Source organism: Acanthisitta chloris, unplaced genomic scaffold (assembly GCF_000695815.1).
Source record: "Acanthisitta chloris isolate BGI_N310 unplaced genomic scaffold, ASM69581v1 scaffold16779, whole genome shotgun sequence".
Lineage (NCBI taxonomy): Eukaryota > Metazoa > Chordata > Aves > Passeriformes > Acanthisittidae > Acanthisitta > Acanthisitta chloris.
Genome location: NW_008689980.1, coordinates 81,525 through 108,792, shown reverse-complemented (window position 1 = coordinate 108,792; position 27,268 = coordinate 81,525). Strand labels below are relative to the sequence as shown.

At 41.3% G+C, this 27,268-nt stretch overlaps 1 protein-coding gene across 1 annotated transcript in view; it reads left to right on the top strand.

Annotated features, from left to right (window-relative positions):
- The window catches only part of ADCY5 (adenylate cyclase 5), a gene marked incomplete at its 5' end in the record, with an annotated part of 210,414 nt that overhangs the window by 129,600 nt on the left and 53,546 nt on the right, over positions 1–27,268 (top strand). Inside the window, 3 exon segments of the mRNA XM_009081649.1 lie at positions 523–644; positions 24,601–24,712; positions 24,889–25,016. Of these exon segments, the coding sequence (XP_009079897.1) occupies positions 523–644; positions 24,601–24,712; positions 24,889–25,016 (362 nt within the window).

The following is a 27,268-nucleotide window of genomic DNA, read 5'->3' as shown; positions in this document are numbered from 1 at the left end:
TCCTGTGATGTTGTAGCTGCTAAGAGCAAGTTTGTACCTGCTGGGGGAATGTGCTTAGATGATTAGATAAGCAAGGAAGGAATTTTAAATGGTGCCCAAGGGTGTTGGGGTATCATTCCTCTGGTGTTATGTGAAGGAGGACTTCATGGTGGTGTGCAGAGGCTGTGTGGGAGGTCAGACAGCATCATTTATCAGAGTCCTGCCATGAATGGTGCACAGACACTTTTTGAGTTGGATGGCTCCTTCATTTGCAAGAACTGGCAACCACGAATCGTAAGCCCAGTGGGTCCGGAATGAAAAATAATATTTTTCTTCTAAAATCATTGAATTCTTATTGTGGGGTTGGGACAGAATTGCATATTATTGGTTAGAGGATCAGCTGTTGGGTTTATGGAGACCATTTTGCATAGTTATACTCATCTCTTCCCAAACTGATGACTCATTTCTCCCCAGTAAGGAACAAAGTGTGTTTGTTAACTGGGCAGCAGGTGTTTTAATTGGTTCATCTGTCTGACTCCACAGGAGCGTCTCCTGCTCTCTGTACTTCCTCGACATGTTGCCATGGAGATGAAGGCTGACATTAATGCCAAACAGGAAGACATGATGTTTCATAAGATCTACATCCAGAAGCATGACAATGTCAGGTAAGAACAGTGGTCTGTCTGCCAGCCATGGGGAAGAAGGGATGCTCCTAGTGCTTGGCAGTCAACACCCAGGGATGAAGGTGACAGTGACACATAATCCAAAGTAAGTGTATAGACTCTAAAGTGGCACTAGTTGACTTTTCAAAGTTTGTTTATAGGATGGTAGGAGGATTGCCACATTCCTGTGATATCTTCCTTTGAGATGCAACTTTAAATGATCTCTTACTGTTTCCTTTCCTGGAGTGAGTGTTGGTGGTTTTGAGAACGTGGTGTATTTGGGTTCGGTTATTTTTTGACAGTTCCAAGCACCCTTCTGATAGGATATGATGGAATGCAGGTTAAAGATTGGGAACACCTTCCACAGGGTCGATTGCAGAGCTCAGCTAAGGTTAAGATCTTCTGCAGTGGTTTCTGTCAGTTTGGAATTACAAACAGGGGTTCCTTTAGTGGTAGCCTTTGGCACCTGCTCAGTCACCCAGAAATGCATTGCTCCTTGGTCTACCTGGATGAGGAGAACAATTTGACATCCAATCTCTGCCAAGTCGTGCAAAGTCAAACCCGGTCCATGTTGCTGGGGTAGTCCAGCCCCATGAGCTTCTGAACATCTGAACTGGTTTCCACTGTCCAGTTTGCTAGGGAAGATGCAATAAAGTAGTACTTTAGTTGCTTGATAGCTTTATAGGCTGCAGCTACAAAGTTTAACTTGATCATGATGTATTTTAGCTCTGCTGTTGTGCCTGTTCTCTTTGGGGATCACTTATATCTCTGCTACTCCACGACCTGAAGCTGTGTAACAGCTCTGTCAGCCTATAAATACTTCTGCTGAGATACAGGGACTGGGGGCAGAGACATTCCCTTCTTCTCTTCTCCATCTCCCCTTTCAACAAGAGTTTTTCATGTAATCTTCTTGGGTAGCCTTTCTCTCTTACGTGACTTTAGTGTGTTGGTGAATTGTATTTTCTAATACTTGGTGCAAATAAAAATGGGTTTCTTGCATCTCTAACATACTGCACCCTCCAATAGTTGATGTGGAGAAATCCACTTGAAATTCTGATGCATTTGAAGACATTGCCTTAGAATTGAGGATAGCAGGGAGAGGTAATGTACAAGCAGAAAACGGGGAGGTTGTTCACCGTTGAATGTAGGGTCTGATGTAAAACTCACTGAAATCAGGACAAGTCTGTGTGCTGGCTTGGATGGACTTCAGCCCTTCGACTTTTGATTGTGACTGGGTAAGAGAGAGATGTCTATTAGCAATACTGAAGGCAAAAATATTATCAGAAATCAAAGACAAAATGGTTCAGTGATGAAAAATAGAGAATATATGTACAGCGATGAAGGGGAGGGAAGGAGGATGTCCAGAGTGCCCTCAGCAGATGATGTGCTACAGTAGATTTTGTGTCTTCACATTCATTTTTTCCTTAGTGGCACTCAGCTTGTTCAGAAGGTGTGTAAATTTCTAGTGATAGATGCTGTTCATGAATTACTTTTTCCAGTACTCCAAGGTCAACTTGACATTCAAAGTGAGTGTGATTTGTTAGATATGGCATGAGACTAATCATGACATGAGACTATGGTATTAATGGTCTTTCACATCAATTTCTGTATGTCATTATATGCAGGTTTGGAAGTTGTTCAGTACAGTCAAATCTCAGTAAAGGTGATTATCTCTTTAGTGTGATACTGATTGGAAATTTTCATGATATTACTACATAAAAAAAGATAATGAACTAAATTTACAAATGAGAAATGTTAAAGTGATTGGAAAAAGTAGTCCAAAGATAATGGCTGATATGGAGACATGGAGATCTCAAAAGATTCAAAAAAAATGACACGTGGCCTGGAGTATAGAAAGAGAAAAGAGTTTGCTATGATTTTCAGTTATGGCTGTGAAGTGACATGAAAAGCGAAACATGTATACATAAATGGCCAGTTGGTTCCTTTGACTGTCCTGATGGGTAGCTAACAGGATGCTTACAAACATTTAATTTTCATATCTTGCATATTTATTGAGTAATATAAACATTTTTATAATAGGTTAGGTTCTGCAGCCTGAAAGTAATTTTAACTTTGTTCCTCATGGCAATGAGTGTTTCGGAATCAGGTCCTTGGAGGTGCTGACTGTCTCCAGTGCATAGGGACACTAAGGTCTCAAAGATCTTGCAAGAGGAAACAAATGATATCTTCCTCCAAGTGTGGGCTTTGTTGTCTGTGCCTGTGAGGTCCTAAATCAAAGCTCTCTGAAATAATGGAGAAGGCTTGAAAAGCGAGATCAGAATTAGGAATAAAATAGTGTATGTGCTGAGAACAAATAGAAACTAACTTAGGAACATCTCATCTTCATGTACTTTAGGGAAATGAATAACTAAGTATGAATATTGAAAAAAGGAAACATGATTTGGAACAAATGACTCATTTCACACCAGGAGTTCAGCATGGAGCCTTTGCTCTTGCCTGGGTGCACTGAAACCACCTCTAGTGGGAATGACTGCGGATGATTTTGAAGCATTTACATGCACACAGAAACAACTGGAGGGGGGAGGTGGCATCTCAATGATGCTGATAAATGAACTGGCTGAATAGAAGCAAGCATTCTCTTTACTGTGCATGGGGAAATTCCCAAGGGGAGGCTTTTGAGATGAGAACACTCCAAGCAATTTTGTTTAGTTTTCGTCACTATTCAAAAATGTCATAAGATCTAAGTTTTTATGAGCTAAAGGTTATTGTGTCAAGGCAATTGAGAAGTATGTGAAGTTGGTGCAAGGGTGCTGTGCCCAGCCATTGAATCTGGCTTCCTGTTGATGATTTATCAGCCAGAGCATTTCCTCTGCAGTTCACAGGAGTGGGAAGGTCTATGTGTCTGCACAGAGGTGTGGGTTTTCCTCCTCCATTGGCTCTATGTGGTGATTCCCTTTTTCCACTCTCCCAGATGACTTATAAAGGTAGATTTTAAATGAAAGTATAATGGATGGGAATTTTAATTAGCTATTGATTTAAGTGTTTGATTGCCATCATTATGCTTGGAACCTGATACTTTCATTTTTACTGGATCTTCAGGGTGAGGTTGCTCACTGAATTCACAGTCAACATGGAAATAATGAGCCTCACTGGTTTCCATCCAGTTGGGTGTAACTTGGGTCCTTTGAACGCAGGAGGCACAGGGGCACAGCCTCGTGCACTTAGCCTGGTTTGACATCTTGTGTGGGAGAAGTGGTTTACTAAATTCTGTTCCAGACAAGATTAAATATTTTAATTTTCAGGGATGATTGGGTCTGGGCTTTTGGGAACACCTCTAATTTTAATTAAAAAACAAACCCAAACCACTCTACCAGCAGAAAACATTATTCTAAAATGATGTGAAGTTAATGTGTGTTGTCTTTTTTTGTTCAGTTTTAAAATGAAGTGTCCTTAACTGTCCAGTTCTGCTGTGATGTGCTTAGTTTTACATACTAGATTATATGGGGTTTTTTAAGGAGAAAAGAAGTTGATTTAAACCTGTGTAGAAAAGATCTTCCTCAGGTACCAGTAGTAAGTCTGTAAAACACATCCATGATCCTTTAATAAGGGGCAGTTCTGCCATGATATTGCTTAATGTGTTACACTTCTCTTAGAAGGTGGGCTATCTTTCTGTTGAGGGAAACATGATTTTTTTTTATGCAAAATACTGTGGTCTTTTTTGACCTGAGTGGGTAAAAGCAGATCTTTTTTTGAGCCTTATCAGAACTTCCTGTGAATGAGTTCATAATCTCCTGCTTATTGTTATGGAAAATAAAGTTCAGAGACTAATTTATCCACAATGAAAATATAATTTCCTGTCATTTTTGGCAGCAAAATTTGTTTCAGGATTATGTTCTGAAGAATTTAGGGCGGTGATGAAACTAAGATGAAGATGTTTGGGGTTAATATACTTTTTTTGATGCACTTGAACAGAACCTTTTAACAGGGAACGAAACTGTTTCCTGTCCTGATTTATTGAATGAGAATTAACTTTGACAAATCCAGAACCTCAGTGCATGATTTGACCTTTCCCACATATGTGAGTGTGTGTTAAATATAAAGTCTATTGTCAAAAGCAATCAGGAAAGGAGTTCCCAAGACTATGCAAGCAATTTTGGGTAAACAGCAAGGTGAATTATGTAACTAAATTGGTTCACGTTATCATGAATGAGATTATGTCTGATAGACAAACCCTATCTATGCATAGATAATATTGTTTATCTATCATGCTTCCCAGGCAGAATTTTAAATGTTTTACATTACTATTGCTATTTATAGTGTCTCACTGCAGTGATAATGGCTTTAATGTTATCTAGGTTTGGCCAAATATAGTAATCTCTGTGCTATAAAAGGAGGCTTGAAGTCCTCTGTGAAAGGATAAAGGTTGGCTTTGTCATTGAAATTCCTTTGATGAACTGTTTCAAGCAGCTTATTTTAGGGCTGGCATCCAAGTGCAGTAAAAGTGACAGTTTCCTCTCTTCTCCCCTTCACATAATTCTTATGAATCATGGACTCTGCAACATTAACCTGTTCTCAGAGTTTTTTAAACATCTTGACAACTTGAACTAAACCATTTGCAGAAATGAAACAAACCATTTGCTTTCAGCTTTGTAAATGAAAAGCATTTGTAACTTGTCTTCTGATTTAATTATGTTCTAACACCAAAAAATTCTCCCCTTCAAAATGACCAAATAGTTGCACTTCAGCTGAGTGTGAGGATATTCAGACCAGCTGTGTCAACTTAACCTCTTCACCTCATAGGTGTTGTGATGCTTAATTAGCTGCCTGTGGAGTGTGTTGAATTCTCAGGTTGCAAGGTGCTATGGAATTGTGAGCTATGACATTTGAGGAACATTTCAGTTAAGCAAGCATCTTTTTCCTCCGTCCTCCCACTGTCCTTGCACACAGGACATCTGCTCTTAATGTTTCTTGGTGGTACACAATTCATCAATATAAACAGTAGAATGAAGCTGAGCTCTGATTTCAGCTCATAGACAGGACATAGCTGTAACTGGACATGGTAAGGCTGAGGCCTCCCAAAGCAATGTGCTGCTTAGTGCTATAGTTTTGATTAATATAGGTGTGAGGCTGTTTTGGGGGTTTGCTAATATTGCCTTTTGAAATGCTAGATGGGTTTATGATGAGGCATATCATACCAAGGCCAGATCAGACAGCAGGTTGCCTTTGGAGGTGGTTTATACCAATGGAATACTTTCATCTAGGAGCTCATCCAAGCTCTGTTTTCATAGGAGGTTATTGAAGCTGAGCAGAAACCAGTTTAATTTTACCCTCCTTAATAAATAAAAATACAGTATGGCAGATGTAAATTTCTGGCAGTTTTTGCATGGATATTTTCAGAGATTCCACAATCTCTCAACCAAAATTTGTGTAGCTTTAATTTCTATGGAAGGCCTCATTGCCAGGAAAGGGCAGGAGCAGTAACTTTTTTAATATTTACTGTATAATCCATCTTCCTCCTTCTGTTCTTTCCTTTTTGTGGGGAAGCATAATGAAAATTGATGGTTTATGTTTGAAGTTGAGGAAGAGCAGCATTAAGCAGGAAGAAGCCCAAGAGCAGGTTTTATCCATTACTTGTTTCCTGGTGCTGCTCTCCCTGCCAGTCTTTGAGCTTTGATTTTCTCCCAAAATGTGTTTGTGGATCAGTTGGTTGTTCCTCAGAATCAAGTCTTGGCAAGACCTCTAACTCCTTTTCTTTATTCAAGGCATATGCCCACAAGCAGTAGAAAGTTATTTTTGCAGGTAGGTGGGGGGAATCTGTGTGGGTTTCATGTGAGTTCAGAGGCCCCTGCATTTAATTGCTGTAACTTCTGGTTGAAGCTGTAGGATGAGAAGAGTGAGTAGGAGGGAAACGAGTCTGCCCACACCTTTCCCCAAATGACAGCAGTGAATTTTACCTACGTGGGAACTCTTCTGTTTCTCTGTCAAGAGCCAACTCCTGGGAGCTTCACCTGTGCCTGCTGGGGATGAATCTTTGCTTTTTATTGTTTCAGAAAATTTAAATTTTTTTTTAAGTTAGCAGTAATTTGTAGGAAGTGTGGAAGTAGGTTTCACCCATGGATGAAGGTGAATTATTCTTTTATCACCACTAATCACTTGACTCTTTGTAGCCAATTTGTTGTTTTCGAGAGGAAAAATCAGTGTCTTTTGGAGAATGTCATTCAAGCCAAAATTCCTGTGTAAAGAAGTTCGCTTATTTTGCAGCCATTGTTACACCTGAACTTGGCATCCAAGCTGTGCAGTAAGGATGGCCATTAATATTAAATTGGATGTTTCACCCAGGATCACTCCCTCTTCATAATACATGGGTATCAATGGTTCAGTCTTGAAAACTTCTAAGCCAAAGAATACTTCTAAGCCAAAGATTTTAGCAAATCTACCTCTTTGTGCAACCTTTAAGAAGAACAAATACATGCTAAATTGTTTAAGTATTCATCTGACTGTCTGCAGATCTTCCTCTTTGAACTGGGAATATATTGTGATCTTAGTCCCTGCTGGGAGCTCCTGGTGTCTTCAGGGGCACGAGCAAGCCTTGTACCCTCTGAAGAACAAAACAGACAAATAACTGGCTGCAAGGCACCCCACTGGATCATTACTTAAACACGTGTGTTGTAATAAAGATAACATCCCAAAAGTGCAGCGTGCCAGGTGACTGCAGATCTGCAGCCACCAGCAAGCCATCAGCAATTAGGAAGGGCCTGTGATGTATAATTCACACCCTGCTATTCTGAGTTTACACAAGGGCCTGTGAAGTTCACAGGGTGATGGATTGAAGAGTGTTAGATGTTTTAATGATGAAATACTGTGAATAGTAATTTGGAGAGAATAATGAAGGTGCTGCAGAAGTTTACAGAGCAGTGTTTTAACTCATCAAGGTTATTTGGATTCTCTTTATTCCTCAGTAGTACTAAAAATAAATTAATTTTTTTCAAAAATGTAAGTCTGACTGCTGATTGGCCTGATAGTAAAAACAAATGTGTCAAACATAGTAAAAAAAAAAAAGCATCAAAATATGTTTATTCCACTAATTCTCCTCCAATTGTCTCAATTCTGGAGTAACCTTGACAAGAAAAATTGAGTATTCTCTGACCAAAACTTTACTTTGATAAAGACTTGCTTTTACAGACAACTTTCCTCCTGTAGAGACTTTATTAAAGTTTCAGTTGATGAACTGCTTTGTCATGTAGTTAACATGCAAAGTTGTTTTAAGAACATTGAGTTTATATAACATTTGAAGAGGTTCTTGTTAAAATCATCCTACCTTTTTGCTTCCTCCTTACATGATAATGACTGAAAAGCAAAAATCAGTTAAAGTTTTTGTTCTGTAATGCACTGAACTTTGCAAAACTATTTAAAGCCCTCTTACAGAAGCTGTAGAACAGAGGCACAGTTCTGGATGGAGATGGATTAATTTCTCATGTCTTATCCTATATTTATATCCCTCAACAATTGCTGCTAATTTGTGCATCTGTTCTTACTGGTGTATATATAATTTTGACACTGGATAAATAATGAAGAAGAGACAAAAGCTGAAACCAATTAGTGGAGAAGAGCTCTCAAGTGGTCTGGTATCCTGTGACTCAAGTTAGCAATGTACTAAGCAATGTACTATGTCCTCCAGTAATTGAAAGTCATAGTATGTTTTTTAAGCTTCTTTTTTATTAACTTTGCTTTCTACTAAGTGGTGAAAAAGTTAGGGACAGGCTGGTACTGACTGTGTAATTCCATAAATGGTGTTTTTATAAGAAAGCAAGCAAAGAACAGGTCACTTCAGAAGCAGAGCTAACAGAAATGAGGAGCACCAGAGGACTGCACAAAAGAGCAGAGAGGGAAAAGAGATTAAATTAATTTCATCACAGGCACCCCACTGGCATGGCATTGGCCCTGTGGAATGATAGACGTGCTCTTTTTAGAAAACTGTGGTTTTTCTGTGTCCATTTGTGGTTTTGTTGCAAAGTCCAAGAAAGATGCACATAGTTTTACTTGGTGGGAATAAGGATTTGCAAGACCATGTAGATTCTGAGAACCTGGAAGTCTGTAAATGGTTTTCAGAGATTGGAAAGAGTTGTGTATGTGATACTATTTAAAAAGCAAGCAAAAAGCAGTAATATAAGTATTATCTTCCCTGATACCATGGCCAGCAGGGATCTTTGTCTGGGGTTGTCGTATATATGTTTGGCAAATATCTGAGGCTCTCAAAGGCACTGAGAAATTCTAAGGATGTTCTTGACTGGTAACCGTGTTCCTGTTTGAATCAACATCCTAAATGAACCATATGAATATGTAGGAGGATCATCGATGTTTGAAATTAACTCCCACAACTCCAGTTCTATAGAACTGACCCACAAGACCAAAAATCTGCTGCATTTACTGCTTGTTAGACTTGGATCTGAGTGACTAGCAGCAAAATATTCTCTCCTTGCCTCCTGTTGCAGAGGTCTCAGTAAGTGGCATGCAGAGGGCTGGATGACCAGGGCTTTGTTCGGTCGTAAGATCATCTGTAAATGCCTGTTTGTCCCCATCACTTGCTGCCCAGAGCTTACCCAGAAGCACAACTTACCCTCTCACATGAAGAGGAAGGTTGAATGTATGAGGCAATGGGGAATTTTTCCAACAGAGGTACAGTAGTGACAGTTTGTTGATCCACCATGTTAGCTCATTTTTTGTTGTTTTCTCTTGTTTTGGTGATGGTGGTTTGGATAGGGTTTTTAACTTTGAGCATGATTCTTTGCATCCTGCCCTGCTCACTGTGGGGAATGTTGCTAATGGAAGGTTACTAGGACAACCCTCCTTCTTCTGACAACTGCTTAATATCTGTTATCTCCATGACCTGGCAGACCCATATGTCAGTGCTGAATGCAGTAGCAATTTGGAGGGATGATTTGGACCAAAGAGTTGAGAGACCTGTCACAGAGCTGATAGGATATTAGTGAGTAGGGCCTGCTCACTGTGGGGAATGTTGCTAATGGAAGGTTACTAGGACAACCCTCCTTCTTCTGACAACTGCTTAATATCTGTTATCTCCATGACCTGGCAGACCCATATGTCAGTGCTGAATGCAGTAGCAATTTGGAGGGATGATTTGGACCAAAGAGTTGAGAGACCTGTCACAGAGCTGATAGGATATTAGTGAGTAGGGGAGGTGGGCACAAAATGTGGGAATGACCAAAAAACCTTAGAAAGAAAGGAGCCAATTCACCAGTTGTTAGTAATGACTGAAGGACAGGAGATGGGAGAATGGAAACCAGATGCAAGCAGTTTTAGATAGTGGACAGTTTTGTGCTACAGCAGTTCTGGTGGAGAGCCTCCAATCTCAGGAACATGCACACCAATGCACTGCTGCTTTGTGCCTTGGCCTTTTCCAAAGAATGACCTAATAAGAATCAATTTGTAGAACAAGACAAACAAAACTTTGGCTTCTGCTCAGAGGAACTTGAGCAATTGCAGTTACAGATCAGGCTTCGACAAAAGCCAGGAGCTGATCCATAAAAGTATAATTATTCTGTTTCATTTGGAACCTTTTGTTCTGGATTGTGTTCAAAACTACTGTAAGCCCCTTTGTGAGATTCGTTTTCTTTCCAGGCAAGAGAAAAAAGAGGCCTTTTGATTCAATAGTTCTACTTTGTTTCAATTGAAAAGGAGAAAAAACCTCATGTCATCCTTGTCTTTCTTCCCTAAGATGCTTCCCTTCTGCTGAATAGTGTCCAGCAGGTCACAGCTTAGGACGACAGGTCTCATGTGTTACAGAGCATAAATGATAAATGATAGTCTGTTTTTAAGATCCAATACTCTTCGCAGTTTTCAGCTGCAAACTGAATAAAATTTTGTCATTGAAATTGGAAGTGATTACAAATTTCTTGCAAAGCTCAGAAACATTGAAATTGTAGATGTGGCTTACCTGCTGAGCTGCTTTTCCTTGGAAGTATGTAATGGTAGAAGGAGTAAATTGAAAATGTAAATTGATTATCACACACATGCTGCGATTCTTGGGGGTGTCCTGCACAGGGCCGAGAGTCGGACTGGATGTTCCTTGTGGTTCCCTTCCAACTCTGAATATTCTGTGATTGAAATTGAGAGTGATTTATTTAATTTGACTTGGTAGTGAGGCTGACAGAAATGCCTGGTTCCCATTACAGAAATCTCGCAATGATTAGGTCTTGAAGGCTCTGCCCTGCCTGGGCTGCTGAGGAATTGTGGCAAGGGAACAAGCAGGGAGTGTGCACAAACACACTCACTTTTTATGCTGGGGGCTTCTCATGACTGTGCTGGCTGTATCTGCAGTGGGAGTGAGCATTACGTTTTGGCTGGGCTGCCATGCCAAAGGGGTATCTTTCTGTTCCTCACTAAAATGAAGCCCAGAAAAATTAATTACTGCATTTAACATTCAGGATGTCAGAAAGTACGACACACAGGTAGTGAAGGTCTGGTGAGACACGAGTGATGAGGCACACCGTGCTCATCCGGGAGCGGAGAGGTTTGACCCACATGCTGGGGTAGGTTATCCGGATTCAGTTTTCCCATGTGCCAGAGGGCATTTGAGGCCACATCTCCTAGGAGAGACCATAAACGAAGAAGGCATCCTCATTCTCTTTTGTTAACTCTGTTTTATTTTTTTACATAAAAGAATCAAACCCCAGAGCAGCAGCTTGAATCCCACTGTCCCATGTCACAGAGCGCACCATAATCAGCAGGGCAGAGCGGAGCGCTTGCTGTCTCTGCCTCTAATTATTCTGAGTATTTTATATGTAATGAGCAGCTGCAGCACGAGGTCCTGAGGGCACCCCTGTTCCCAATCCAAAATAGCCAATTGTCCAGTTCAGGCTGGATTCAGGCAGAGGAAAAATTAGATCCATATTTTCTCACATCTCGGGTGAAGGGTCGTGCGAGACGGTTTTCTTGCTTGCGTTCTCACTCTGCTTATAAATAGCAGGCTTTTGCAAAATACTGAGGAAGCAGGGATACAAATTTCTGTGTACATTTCTGTACCTTAAAGATGTGCCAGTCTGTTGTGACAGGCCAGTGGTATTTTAGCTGGCAGCAGTGTTGGCTCCCAGGAAACATTTGACTATAGTCGTGTAGAAGGCAGTGTGGATGTGGTAGGGATGCTCTTAAATGCTGGACACATGCCATTTCTTATTGTAGCTGCTGACTTATATAGGATACTGTCTGGATTTCTTAATTGAAACAAACAAACAACAACGAAAAAAAATTAAACAACAGTCAAGTATTCCTGTAAGATGCTATAATGAGGCTCAGACTGAAGTGAAAAATTACCTGCTGGGGTTCCTAGCCTCAGTGGTCCTTGATTAACCACAGCATGTCTGAAGTAGCTAGGAGGTACAGAGACCAGGGACATCCTGAGGGTGATTTGCTTTTGCCTTTGACTACTGTGAACTTTTTTCTGTTTCCCTTTATAAGGATTCTGGTGACTGGCTGTTGTCAGCAGGTTGTTTTTTTTCAGTTGCATAAGACTGAGAAAACAGTATCTGTCTGACTCTTCCACAGTGAATGGCTTTCAAGTTAAGCCATGGCTGCAGTTATTGTGCTCTAGCTGTGACACTATAAATAAAGTTATTAACAGCAATATGTAAATGGGTTTCTATTTTTGTTCCCTGTATTGTTTGCAAAATCTAGGGCAGTTATTCAGTAAGAATCATCTGCTATTTAGCACTGAGCCTACCAGCATTTGATGCTGTGTGGGCCGCTGCTTTTTTTTTCCCCTTTCTTTCTTTCTTTGCAGTGGCTTTTAGAATCCAGCTTCTCTGCAAGTTTGTTTATTGTGGTGTATAAGAAACGGAGTAGCTGTGCTAAGCATTTTCAGGCTTCCGGAGAGTGGCTTGATACTTAAGAATAGAGAATCATCTCTTGGTATCTGAACTATAGGGGCATTAAAAACATGCAAACACCAAATACCACAGCTGCCATTTGCCTTAGTGTGCATCTTGCAAATCCCAGTTTGTTCAAAGATCTTTACAGTGTGTGTTTTGTTTGTGTGCTCTGTTTCCTTCCGCTGCCCTCTCCATCGCTCCAGATCTGCCTGAGAGCCTCGGGCCCTGTTCAGCTGGAAACTTGTACCATGTTAATTCAGGCAGTTACAGCACAGACCCCGAGGGACAGCACGGGTGTGTTGTTTTAGAAACACTTCACTACAGTCATGGCTAGTCCTGTCTGGAAGAGCAAATTATTCTAATCCAAGGCATCTGTTAGAAACCTGAGTGTGTCTGCACTAGGGACAGGAGCTGTGTCTGTTAACGTGGGTACTCTGAAAGACAGTTCATGTGAAACAGTTTGTTCAAACTTCTTCATTCTCTGCAAGTGAATTTAGCTCTGGCTTCCCCGAATCCCTTACAGAGAAAGTCCTAACCAGTTTGTCTGGTGACTCATTAGCCACAATTTTATTGCCAGCTGTGTTAGCCTACAGATGGGCAAGTGTCCTCCCTGGCACTTAAATTCCATTTCATGCAGCTTTGTGAAAGGCCACAGTAAGACTGGGACACTAGCAAACTGTGTCTCCAGTTTCCCTCCTTGCTTGAAGTAGCAGTTAGTTTTGTGGTATGTATCACAGATGAACATACAGAAGCGTTTTGTGGTTGTGACACTCACTGTTCTGAACTGAACTTGTCCTTCCAAATGCCAAAATTGCTGTTACTGCAGTGGCGAAGAAAGTAAGCAGAAATGAGCTAGACTGGCTTTGCATAGGTGTGGAAAGATCTGACACAGTAACTTTCCTCTTATTTTTATGATCTGAGACACATTACCATAATATATATTTTGTCTCCAAGGTAGCTGGATCAGGTCAGACTCTATTGATTTTATTGATATTAGTTCACTGGTAAACTGATAGCTGTTTATGGGAACTACATTTGGAGATAATATTTTGTGAGTATTGAGAGTAGCAAGCAAATGGCTTAGTGAAATATCTTAATGCATTAACACAGAAATTAAATTTTTCCTTGGAAAATGCAAGAGAAAAGCCATTTCTTTATATGTAGATCTATTATTCTGGTGGTGGCAATTACAGTAATTCTCTTGAAATCAAGGTAAAATTATATGCCTGCTTCATTATGAGGAGAAAACACTGACTGCAAAAATCAGGGGAAATTCTGTGGAAAGAGACTTATATATGCAGTGGGCAGACCTGCCTGCCCCCTGCTCCAGCATCTCAGGAGTAGATTTTGTGTGGATGTTCCCTGGAGTTATGAGGCCAGAATTCACATTCCTCCTTTGCCATGGTGTTCCCATGTAACCACAAGCACTTTATGTATTGTCCTTATATACCATACTGCTGTCTCTAAAAACACCAGCACCAATAGCATTTTAACAATTGCTTGATGCAACTGCTTACTATCTACGAAATCATGGACAGGTACAGAGCATTTGGAATATGAGTTATGTTAGGGGCTGAAGAGGTGCACAGAATTTCATATTCCCTGGTCAAGGATCATCTTTGCATGGAAATCCTCACTTAGTGAGCTCACCTGGACTGCCTTCTAGGGAGGAGTGGTTTTACAGCTGATATCAGTTGTACAAAATTCATTATATTTACATTGTTTCTCTATGGTAGTTGGAGTTTTCTGTCACCAAAGGGAACCAAAGAGAGATGTTAGCTCTAAGTGCCTCTGATCAATTGTGATGTGATGGTAGATAGCATCTTAAAAAGGAGACAAACCCCTTAATGTTAAATTGTATCCCTGGCGAAGTGGGGAGAACTTTACTGCTGAGTTGAGGGTATCTGGTCATTATTGGTTCTTATCAGGTAAGGAATATTAATGTAGTGTACAGTAACCAGATAACAAGTTCAATTTCCTGCAGAATTGTTTCCTTTTCATTTGGTTCCAGAATTGCAGCTTCTCAATGACAACATGATGTGTTTTATTATTGAATTTATTATCAAGTTTGTTTATTAATTAATAGCATATTGATCCCTCAGATAATGAGCTGTACCATTTTCTTTGGACAGCCCTTTCAACTTTGAAAATAACTGATGAAGAATTATGTTTTCATTTTAAAGTTCTTCCCCACTGCTGCTGCATTGTTCTTTCTCAAAAAGTGGCCATTATAAAGTGTGCCCAGTGAAGTTTCTCTGAATGCTTTGTGTCCATTTCTCTTCACAGTTTTATCAATGTCATTTTAAAAATGTAACTGCTCGATTGCATTTAAAATTACAGAAATGAGGAGGGGAAATTTAGATTAGGTATTTTCCCTGTGAGGGTGGTGAGACAATGGCACAGGTTGCCCTGGGACGTGGTGGATGCTCCAACCCTGGCAGTGTTCAAGGACAGGTTGGATGGAGCCTTGAGCAACATGATCTAGTGAGGAGGTGTCTCTGCCCAGGGCAGGGGGTTGGGACTGGATGATCTGTGAGGTCCATTCCAACCCCTAAAATTTTATGATTCTATGAATCTATGAAATGATGAGGCAGTGAGTCGACTTATGCTGTCTGTTCCAAAAAGCCAGGAAGACCTGTGTTCCTATTCTTCAGCACTCAGTTTTCCCACCAAATGGCCACTTAGTATTATTGATCCAAAAAGCTCACAGACACCAAGGGTATACAGAACTTGTATACCGTTGGTGTTTGTCCATTCTCAGCTGATCCATGAAAGAGTCTGCGTATTTTGATGTCTGCTCTCTTTGGGAAAGACACAATTCCTGCTTAATGTTGTAAATTATGACATTTACGTACTAATGTAATGTTTTGGTTATGTAGTGACTTTTCAGAAGGAAAACCCTGACTTCCTGAAATGACAAAGTAATATATGCCAAAAGGACAGGACAGTGGGAAGAAGTAAGGTTAGGTTGAAATGACTGATGCATGCAGAATTGCTGCTGCTTTCTGGTTAGGCAATACAAAAGCATCGTTGTTTGCCTGAATATCCATGATACCAGGGAAGAACAGACAGAATGCAGTTTTCACAGCTATGAAGAGCTCATTCTTTCTTCATCAAAGACAAAGACCTGAGCAATATATAACAGAAAGCATCACAAACCTGATTAGATGCAATTTACTCAATCTCTATTCCATGTGCCTGACCCAGGATATACATGTGAGACTGTTAACTGTGACAAAATTTATCACTCTCCTGCCTTCTCTGACAACTGATTGATTGCTGGCACACAGCCTTTATGCAACAGGTTGGCTTTTGCTTTAAAGCTCAATTCTTTAGTTGTTTCTCTTTCCTACTGTGCTGCTTCTATGGCTTCAGCAACTTTTGCACATTGTATTCTCAGTCAGGGAGGAATAGTGACTTCCTGCCCTGAATAGAACTGCAGCTATGTGGGTGATGGATGGTCCCTTCTTTCAGAATTCTCTTAGCTTTGTCTTCCTACTTGTTGGTTTATAGCAGGATTTTGAGACTAGAAATTGCTCTAATCCCATAAAACAGACTGCTCACAGGAAAAAAAAAGGCATGCCTAAGTTTGAAAACCAGAAAATAACATGGCTTTTCCTTTCTGTTTTATATGCAGTTCTGGATTTCAGGCTATCTTGTTGAACAAATGAATCTGAGATTTATTTTGGTGTGGACTGGATTCAGTTCCAGCTTGGACAGACAGACCTGCCAGCTGTTTTGTACTGGTCAGGCAGACCTGGGTGAGCTTGGGCTTGCTCAGAGCCACAGCAGAGACACATGGTTTGGGTCAGCAGTATGCATGGTTCCTTCCTGTGAAAGGTCATGCTTATCCTTCAACTTTGCCTTCTCAATGTTCCTTAGAGATGGAATGGATTTGGCATCTTTCTCACTTATATGGGGTTTTTTTTCCCTGACCAGAACGATTGGAAAAAATTTCACATTCCCATCAGTCCCTTCTTAGATACATGCAAAAGATCCAAAGTTCTTCCTTCTTAATAACACAATATCTCATTTAGGATGCTTGGATTTATTTTTTTTTAGGTTTGACAGACAGCAGCATCTAATTCAGCTGGTGATGGTAGAAGTAATAAAACTCCTTTCACTCGTCTCAAAGACATCTATAATGTGTTCCACCTATAGTTTGGCTGGTAGCCACAGCCTATCTATCTTTATTTGGTTTTGACTTCCTCAAATAGTTTTTCTTCCCAAAAGGCTATTTATTGCTCTTGTTTCCAGTGAAGAATCATTCTGGTTATATATAGCCTGCTGAAATAGGAAAATCTTTTAACGTTTAGAGGGAGATGATAGCAAATTTTTCATGTTTGAAATAAAAAAGATGAGTACCCATGCTGCTTAGCTGTAACTAAATTCCAGTAACTGGAGTTGCTACTTATGCTTGTAAACTGCAAACTTAGGAAGACCATTGAAAAGCTCTTCCTTCTATGACTGGTGCATTCTTCCTCTTCTGATTGGTGATTTCAGGATCTTAATTTCTTCTCATTTCCTGTGTTGACAGTGAAGAACAGACCAAAGGCATTGAGGTGAAGAGCACTGACCATGATGGAAAGCATGGAACCATTTCTCTCAGCAGCTCTTAAGTACTAGCAGGGCCAGACACTCTCCATGGGGCACTCCCAGGAGCACATAGCTAACACAGACAAAGCTGCAGCCACAAATACGGAGAGTTTGTGCTGGAGATGTGCATCTCCCAGCTGAGTCCCTTGGGCAGTTCTAACCTCCAGTAACACTCATTTGAGAGCAAACATGGGAAAATCAAGTAAAGGCAGGGACCTGCAGTTTATATCTTTGCAATGAGCCTTGCTGTCATCATGCAGTGGCTCTGTGGATGGCAGTCTGCACGTTGCCACCAGTGTCTGAGAGCCATCTGGTCTCCTGCTTCTTTGTTGGTTTTTCCTGTCACCAGATTCACTGGTCTTGCAGAGTGAACTTCTGAAATATGAGATGTGGGTTTGGTTTACATTTTTGGCAACTTTGGAAGAGGCTTTCTGCTTTTTACTGTAAAGAAAAAAGGTGAAAAGGCTCAAGGTTTGCTGAGTTTCTGGTTTTGTAAGGAGTTTGTGTGTATTTCCTTCTATTTTGTGTTATTCTCTCTCCCTCTCTCTCAAGTATTCATTTGCTTATCACAACATTTGTGTGCATATGTGCCTTTTCACCCTCTTGGGCAAGTGACTGGTCTTAAGATGGAGCACTGTCATGGAGTAGGACAGAGTCCTGCTTCCCATGGGGGAGCTGTGCCAGCTGATGTGTCACACAAGTGCTAGGGCTCATTTGAAACAATAGGTGATTTCCAATAGTAAATGGATCTTCTCTGAAATGACCATATAAGTTTAGGATAGAAAGTGTATCTTTCTGCTGCGGGATTTTGTGGTTTTCCATGACCATAGGAAAAGGAAAAATTTTAATCTCTGGTCTGTCTGATGTCCTGCTGTTCTGGAGAACATTTTTTGCATTGCTAAGGTGAAGTCCTTAGCCTGTCACACAGACATCCCTAGAGAGCAAGGCTGACATGCTGTTGAGACCTGATTTAGTCTAGAAGCAGCTTGCTGCACTTGCTGGACACTTGCCTGGTCACTTGTCTGCCACTCAGCTTGATGATCTGTGTGGGCCACCTCACCCTCCTTAGGTGGGCTTTGCTGCTCTTGCTCACATGTGTTCTTTACCTAGACATGCTGCCTGACCATGGTCACTGTGCCTCAGCTTGTTTTGGTTTGTCCTTTTGTTGCTGCTATTAAATTCAGGAGGAAAAGAGCATGATGTTCTCAGTGTTTCTGGAAGCTGAAATCCTTTTTTGTGCATAGGGTGGGTAGAAAGGAGAGCACACAGAGGGCTTCTGTGCCATCCCATCCCCAAGTAGCTATAGCTAGGAAAGAGAGACTGGGTGTATCTTGATGCTGTGTCTATTCTAGGAATTTCTAGATAAACTTAATATTTTGTTTATGCCACTGAGGATGGAAAATTACTTCCGGTCTTACAGTGCTGGTGGGCAACTGGCTTTTAAATGGATGTCCAAACGTGAAAATTAATAATTTACCAAACTATTCAAGAGATGCTCCCCCCTTGGAGATACTCAGAAGACATCTGAACAAGGTCTTGGGTAACCAGCTTGAGCAGAGGCCCTGCTTGAGCAGAGGGTTAGACACGATGACCTCCAGAGGTCCCTTCCAACCTCAGCAATTCTGTGATTCTGTGCAAGTCCAGTTTGGTGTTAAGGGCTCGACTTAGCCTTTCAAGTCAAAGTTTTGTCATCTGCATCCTAATCCATCCTTCTTTCTTCTTCCTTGTTCATAGTGTGACTTAATGACATGCAACACCAATAGCAGTGGATGGTGTTGTAAAAGAACAGTAGCACCCTGAGACACTGTCCTCACCCATTAGCCTAGTGAGTTCACTGACAAGGTGACTGTGTCTACACCAAATACACTTTTGCTCATGAGTTCTTGTATTTAGTGAACAATGATTATTTTATTATGACACATTAACTTTTTCTTCTCTTGTAGGTAGTGTTCATGGTGGTAAAATACCATGGCTTTGATTCACATCCAGTTAGATGCACTTTGCAGTTCCTATAAGTCATTAAGCTCACCGAGTCTGGGGTTTTGTTCTGTTTCCCATGCAGTGCCTGTGGTGTTTGGTTTCCAGTAACACATGGTGTTTATATTCATGACTGGCATTACCGTTGTGATGGTGATAGGGTTTGTGTTTCTTGCCTTGTTTGATTTATGTTGTGGCTGGCGTGCATGGCACGCACATGTCTCGAAATAGAACACGACTCGGTTTTTTGTTTTTACATTAGAAGCACTGATGATTTAATTTAGCATTTTGAATAATCCTGCATTTGCAGGGAAACCTGTGTCATGTCCCTCCTATGATAAGTGTATTAGCTTCAGACATTTAAGGCTGCACTTCAAAATCATTCTTTACAGATGTGTGTGGTTTTGAAATGTCTCATGTGGTTTCCTGCTTCCCACCTTGTCCTTAGCTCTTCCTACTCCTTATGTTGTCCTTTGATTTTTGCCAAGATCTCTCCCATTTCTGCACTTTTGCTAAGCAAGTTCTCCTTTGCCATCTTCTGCCATCTGAAAGATCACAAGATGCTTCTGCCTCAGGGTATGTTAGTAGTGCAGTCACAGTGAGGTTCACCTGACTTACAGGAGTTTTAAATGACCTGCAGTGGTAGGACCCCAGATGCAGTGGGCTAGACCTGAGCACAGACTGGGAAAGCAGCCCAAGCTGGGCAGGCACACACTGCTGGTCTCTGAGGTTTTGCACTGAGGCTCCTGCTGGTACCAAAGCTGCCTGTCCAGGTGTATCTTAACTGTTGTGTGAATGTATTACAGGCCAAAAAATGGTAAAGGTGAGCTCAGCACACTGGGAATTTTCCCCTCTTGTCTCTGCATCCTAGTTGTGCATCCCATTTCACCTCAGTCTGCAGCCATGTGAGGCACTGTGCAGAAAGCATCTAGACATCCTGCTCATGGAGGCCTTTGCAGTCCACTGTGTTGTGGTGTTTTGGTAAGAGCCAGGGACATACTGGTGGCAGCAGCAGCTAGAGCTGTGTGCCCAGCCTGTGCTGTGCCACCCATCAGCCTTGGACTTGTGGAATCAGCAGGATCCAATGGCTCAAAGGTGTTCCAGTCCTTGTATCCACCTTTCCTGTTCCGTTGCCCGGGGCTTGGGCAAGAGCAAGCAGGTATTAGGCTGATCCCTAAGCAGAGGAGAGGACTGCAGGATCTGCCATCAAGTTCCTTTTCATCTTTCTTCCCTGTCAGCATTGTGAGCCACATAGGGCAACAGGCACAAAACTGACCTTGCCTTGTACAGCTATGAAATCTTGAGCCAGCCCTTGCTGGAAATAGGAACTGAAATAGGAGCTTAGGAAAGTATTCACCCCTACCCTATAACACGATTTGTGGTACTTTTCAACCAAAAAGCAGAAACAATTTTTTTTTACAAAAACCAGACTTACAAAATTAATGATAATTCCTCTTTTCTTCTCTGGCTTTCCCAGAAATAAATCTTTTTTTTTTTTTTTGAGGTCATACCCTGGTAACTGCTGGAAAAAACCCAATCAGATGGTAAATCTGTAGGCAGTGATGGAGTGGAAAATATATCAAGAGCTCTGAAGCCATTACAACATTTTAATTACATGCTAAACTGGTTTTTCCACAAAGCAATAGCCTTCCAGATGAAGGGACTGGGACCCAGGGCTGATAATAGTTGCTGATGCCCAGGCTGCAGATTGTGTGGTCAATCCCTTCTAGTCAGCTGCAGCTAATAGTATTGCTAAACCACTGCCTTACTTATCTCATGATATTTTATAGCTATAATAATTATTTTGTTGAGCACTGTCATTTACCGCACATTTTGGCACAAGGAAGGCCTGTTACTGGCATTGTGCTCCCACCAACAAGGAAATGACATGCCCTCTGAAGACTGACAAATAGTTGGCTTGAGCTGTGTCCTTTATCGCAATTATCCGTCACCATTGTCCTTTAATAAAATCTTTTCATTGCTAAGGGTAGTCTGACATGTAAGACTGACGTGTGGAGTGAGGAGCTAAGGGTAGTGGGGAAGCTGTGTGTTTAATCTCAAAGGCTTCTAGTGTAAGTAAGATACACTGGCAGGATTGGGAGTATTGTTGTATGTATAAGGAGATAGATCTAGCAGGCTTTGTTTTCAAATAAACGCTCTGACTAAACACAGATTGAGGATCATGTGCTGTTCTCTGATGGCTGCTGTAAGACAAATATACTTTTTTCCTAGTTGCTTCTGGACTGTTTTGTATTTTACAAGGAGCAGGCTGAATTTACGGGTCAGAAGAGCTAATAAAAGGAACAGACGTGCCATAGGAATACACCACTTAAATGGGTCCCCGTTCCTCCCTTGTGGGTCATTAGCAGGGCTGGGAGTGATAAACCTGGTGGTTGTCTCTGCTGCTGGAGCTGCAGTGCTTGCAGGAGTGTGTGGAGGGAACAGATTAGGCAGGAGGAGTAAAATGTGATTTAGTGGCTTTCAAAGCTCTTTGCTGTGAGCAGGACACAGAGGCTTCAGGCTGGATTCGTGTTTGCAAGGACTGTTTTCTCTGACAGTTGTGTCCTGTTCTTTCTCCAGTCTCCTGACACAAATGTGTCTCTCCCCTTTCTGTCTTCAGTTCCCAGATCACCAGGCTGTCCTCTGCCATCTCCCACGCAGTCCTTTCCATGCCATGATGAGGTTTTCCATCCCCTGCAGGCTATGTGTCCCAGTCAGAGTCTTCTGATAGCTCAGTGCTGTAGCTGTTTGATCGCAGTGCAGGTCACACAGCTGCCTCGAGTCTGTAATATGCTCAGGTAATTCAAGAGGTTCATATGTTACTCGGTTAGCTGACATAAATCTGCGCATAGGATAGCTCCATAGGTCTCTGCTGATTGCTTCATTTGCATGGCTGAAAATATTGCCACAATTTAACTTCTAGGAATGTCTGATCCATTTATGTAGCATGATAGTAACAGGGAATGGAGGGAGCAACCTTTTGTCATTTATCCATGTTTATTAGGACACTGTGCATGCAATAATTTTCTGACTCAGGCATAAGTAGAAGGCTCAGGGCATCCCTCTGTAGTATTTTCAGGTACACTCGTTGCTATCTGAATGTCAGAGCAGCAGCTGATCTTTATTCCTCCCCTTCTAACACATGGTTGTTACAACACACACACAAGCAGAGCGTGAACATGTCCAAAAGTGAGGAATTTGCAATTTGCCTCATGTTGGAAGAGGAATGTCCTTGCAACGAGACACATTTTGTTACTGACACAAGAACTGGAGATATTTCCCGTTTGTACATTACATATTAGCACTTACTTAAGTTGCTCAGTGAGCAATACAGACTTCGCAAAGATTTCAGTTGATTTCAAGTGTGTTTCTTTGGGAGGTTTACTTTTGCTTGTAAATATGTGGAATCTTGATTTGGGTTTTTTTGTTTTCTCAAGTATTTAAAACAAGACAAAGTATATTTTGATTCAGACATTCCTGAATTCCTGTCTTGTTTTTTTCTTGTACATTTTAGCATCAGTCTGACTAACAGAGAATATTTAATGCAATATGTTGGGTTGATGATTTATTGGAGTTGAAATGTAGAAGTAAAATATGAAAAACATGCCAGAACTGAAATGTGTTTGAGGATTTTTGAAAAAAAATGCTTGTGAAAATATTTTTGTTGGTTTTGCTTTTTGTCTGAAGGCATTGCAGGGAATTCCAACTGGAAACATACCTCTGCAATTTGCCTAAAACATGTTGGAGTTTTATTTTACAAAGAAGAAACAATTCCAAAATGCTTGTTATTTAGACTTTTAATTTCTCTTCCAAGTACAGCTTGATGTAATAATCAACTTCAAAGAACAAATCAACCAACCACGGGATAAATGTTCCAATATACAAGTACAGTTTAGGAATTTTCTATTTATATAAATGTGTGTGCATGTATATATTTAATCTTAGATCTATATGGATGTAGCCTGGTGCTTGTTTTACTGAATGGTTTTAAATTTGCCATAATGGTTGTGTTTGATTGCAAGTCAATATTTTCCATGTTGCAATTGTCAATGAGACAGAATCTTTTTGCAGTTAAAAAAAAGCAAACACAAAACCCTGACAGTACAACATTAAAACTGATTCATTGAAATCAAAGAGTCATTAATAATACTTGTGATTCAAATAACTGTGCTTTCAAAATAGTCCATGCTGCTTCCATAGGGCTTTCCTAGTCCATCCTGGGTGGATGGGAGCTATGTGGTATCCTTGTGTCAATAGCAGAGGTTTGCCTCAGTTGGCAAGGTCTACAGTTGTCGTTTGGCAGCAAGTTGGTCATTGTGTGCTTCCAGCCTTACTGAGGGGAGCTCCTAGGCACAGCAGGTGTATAGTTTTTATAGCCTTTCAGGGGCTAAGCCAGCTGGAAGGTGTGATACTAATGGGAGGTTTTGTTTCTGTAGTTCCTGAGAAGCTGGAGGAAGGCAATGAGAGTAGTAGAGTAAATCAGTAGAGATTTCCTTCTCCAGAGAATGAGGCGCATAAAAGCCCAGCAGTAAGTCTTCACAGGGCATAGACTCAAGCTCTGCCAGGGGAGGTTTAGGTTGGATATTAGGAAGAGATTTTTTTACAGAGTGAGTAGTCAGGCATTGGAATGGGCTGCCCAGGGAGGTGATGGATTCACCATCCCCAGAGGTTTTCAAGATGAGACTGGATGTGGCACTTAGTGCCATGGTCCAGTAATGATGGTAGGGTTGGACTCGATGATCTTTGAGGTCTCTTCCAACCTGGTTGATTCTATTATTCTATGATTCACCAGCACTACCATGTGTGTTAGGGCACAGCCAGCCCAGCTGTGCCCGAGCCTTTGCCCTGGCAGCAGACAGTGCCATCAGAGCAGGCAGTGCCATCACACCTGGCTCTGGGCACGTATGGCACTGCAGGAATGTGTCTGCCAGGCACGCGGTACAGGGCAGGGGCTGCCAGCCACGGGGCTGGGCTGTGTGCATGGAAACAGACACCCAACCCGGGGGTGACAGCTGTGGTGGGCACATCAAGGTTATTCACTAGAGAGGGACCTTATTTTGTGGCTGCACTTTGACAGCAGGAGAAGCAGGCAGAAGAGTTAAGACCCAGGTGATGTTATTGAGCTGAATGGTTGAGGAATATGAATAAAATGGCTAAGTGTTGATTTTATAGCTGAGCTAATCTGGTCATTGGGTAGGAATACCTTCCTATTATTGATGGCTGATATCATTATTGTGCCACCACTAGCTCCTAATGTACTGTAAGTTTTCTGGGCATGTGGCAGAGGTGGGGGGCATGACAGGCTTGTGGGGTTTTCTCACCATTTTTAATCTCTGGAGGGGATGAGGCCATGTCCCTCAGGACTTTATGCATGATAGAGTCTGTATCATAAGGTGGCATTAAGATTGCTTGTCTCCTTGTTGCTCTGGGACTGGGATACCCCTACATGCCTCCCCATCCCTCAACTTCTACCTCAGAACTTTGACAACTATCAACAACAAATTTTGTGACACTTTTTTTTCTCTTTTTTTATCCCCAAGCATCCTCTTTGCAGACATAGAGGGTTTCACAAGTCTGGCCTCCCAGTGCACTGCTCAGGAGCTGGTCATGACGCTGAACGAACTCTTTGCCAGATTCGATAAGCTAGCAGCTGTAAGTTTTCTGTTATAATTTCTTTCCCTCTTGTTTTTATTCTCCTGTTACAAGAATGACATACTGTGCTGGTTCACTGGATTTGTTAAATATTCACTGCCCTAAAAGGCAAGCTATTGCAAGCATGAATATAAGCTGAGTACTTCTTTCTTCTTTATTATTCTTATTTTTTTTAGGAGAACCACTGTTTACGGATCAAGATCCTGGGTGATTGCTATTACTGTGTGTCTGGGTTGCCAGAAGCAAGAGCTGACCATGCACACTGCTGTGTTGAAATGGGAATGGACATGATAGAGGCCATCTCGTAAGTACCACGTTCCCTACAGAGAATCTCGGAGCAAATAGTAGATTCTCTTTCCTGTTAGGTCGTCTTTACATTAACAGCAAGGTAGCCAAACTGGAGAACTCAGGTCAGCAAAAAGGGTGAGCAGCTAGAACAAGACAACAGAGTGCAGTAAAGGTTTGACAGCAGAAAGACATACATTTGTGTCTGTCACAGCCATGTGGCTATTACAGCTCAGTCTCCTGATGAGAAAGGCAAAGGTTACTATAATTACTGGAAGTCTCATTCCCAAAGGAGGATTCCAGTGGTTTACAGAATTGTGAATGCAGAGGATTATTAAGTTTCAGTCATTATTCACTTGTATGTCTTTAGAATAGCTTTTTACTCTGCTCTACTCGGGCCTATCTTAACTAGTTTAACTAATCCTTCTCCACGTGTCTCTATGCCAAAAAGATCAGATTCAAGACTTTCTTACTTCAGTTAAATTAGTTATTGAAATAAAGCATAAAGTTGGTCTGGCACAGACTGGGACAGATCCATGGTCTTTTTCCTTTATTTCCATTTGCTTCTCCATGTTTATTTTTTTCTTTTAAAACCTGTTCTGAAGCTTTGCCTCCTCCTGAGGTCAGACTAGCAACCCTGTTTGTCCAGACCATTCCTGTCATTAGAGAGTAACAAGCATGACACCTCTGTTTAGTTTTATTACTTGGAGGATTGCAGAAAGTGTTGAATATTGTTTGCATCAGACATGTGCTCTCACAGGCCAATTCTTTCAGAGTTCAGAGAGGGAAGATTTATTTGGTCATCCTGAGTGTATGCAAGTTTAGGCACAAAGTTCAGTCAGTTCTGGATGGTAACTGAGCTGACCTTGACTTTACACCATGCCTGCTGCACAGACTCTGCTGCTTTTTCCTTTCTCTTCTGTTTTTCTGTTTTGTGAAGTATTAGTGGTACCAACAGAAAAGCAGATCTCTATGCAGTTCTCTCATTCCATACAGTAAATTGATGGAGTTTCCACTTCAGCTTGATAAAAACTAGAGCTACCTGTTTTCTGAGTTGGATACAAGACATCCTTACCATTTGAATTTCTGCAAGGACATGAACACACCCCCACACTCTTCAACCTCATTTTTGTAACACAAATACATAGGCTGAAGGGCAGTGAGACCCCCAGGAGATCCCGTTCAAAGTGCAATACACCACAGCATTCCCTTGCTTTGTATACAGTGTACACTGTCAGGACTTCCTACCTTTCCTTTCCTGGTTTTAAACTTCGTTGCTTTGCACCAGTCTCCTGTTTGGGTTTGCATGCAATGTGCAAAATCAAAGGAATTGCAAGTCACTAGTTTTCAGTAGCCCTTGAATGAGTGCTATTTCTTTCATGTGAAGTACTCTTAAGTGGCAGGTGACAAAGGGTCTTGTCGAACACGAGAAGCAGCAATTCTTAGCCATCAGCCTTACAAAGAGGATGCTGTGTTCATTGCCCAGAAAGGTCTCACTTTCTGCAGTTGTTGGCCTGATGAAATCCAGAGATCTTCACGTGTTGCTGTGTAATCCCCCACAAGGCTCAGTAACACCAGGAAGTCTAGACTTGATTGATTAGCTGCAACCCACCTTACCTTGGAATTAACACGGAGCTGAAGTGCACTCAGTGTTTGTTTACAAATAGCTCTTCAGCAGCCTTTAAAAGTTGTTTCCACTTGATGTGTAATGAATGCATTTAACAATCTTATCCCTTAATAAGGTGACTCTGTTCTCACTACCCCTGCTTCCCTCCTGCCCCCCTTCCCCTAAGGATCGAGATAAGAGGTTTCACAATTAAGATAACCAATAGCTACTGAATATTTGATTGCAAGTAACAAATAGCTACTGAACATTTGATTGCAGGCTTCACCAACACTGGGCCCTGCCCATAGACTGATTTCATGTGTGCAATAACAGCAGGCAGTGTTACTCCAAATAGGAAAAATTTAAAGAAAACTCTATTCACTGTACTGCTGGTATAAATTAACAAAAAAAAGGAAGATAACAAAGGATATTCATTTGTCTGTAAAGGATAACCAAACTCATTGTTTGCTGCAAAGCCTAGAGAAAGTCACCTTCTCATCAACAGCTCTACTGAGAGAAGCTCCCTGGTCTTGTGTTAGTAGCATGGCTTGGCAGAGGGTGCAGTAGGGTTTGTAGCACCCAGTGGAGGGAGGAACTGCATCTGTGTTGTCCTTGAAAGGGTTATGGCTGCAGCTGTATTTTCATTTCCTCAGTTCCTATTCCTC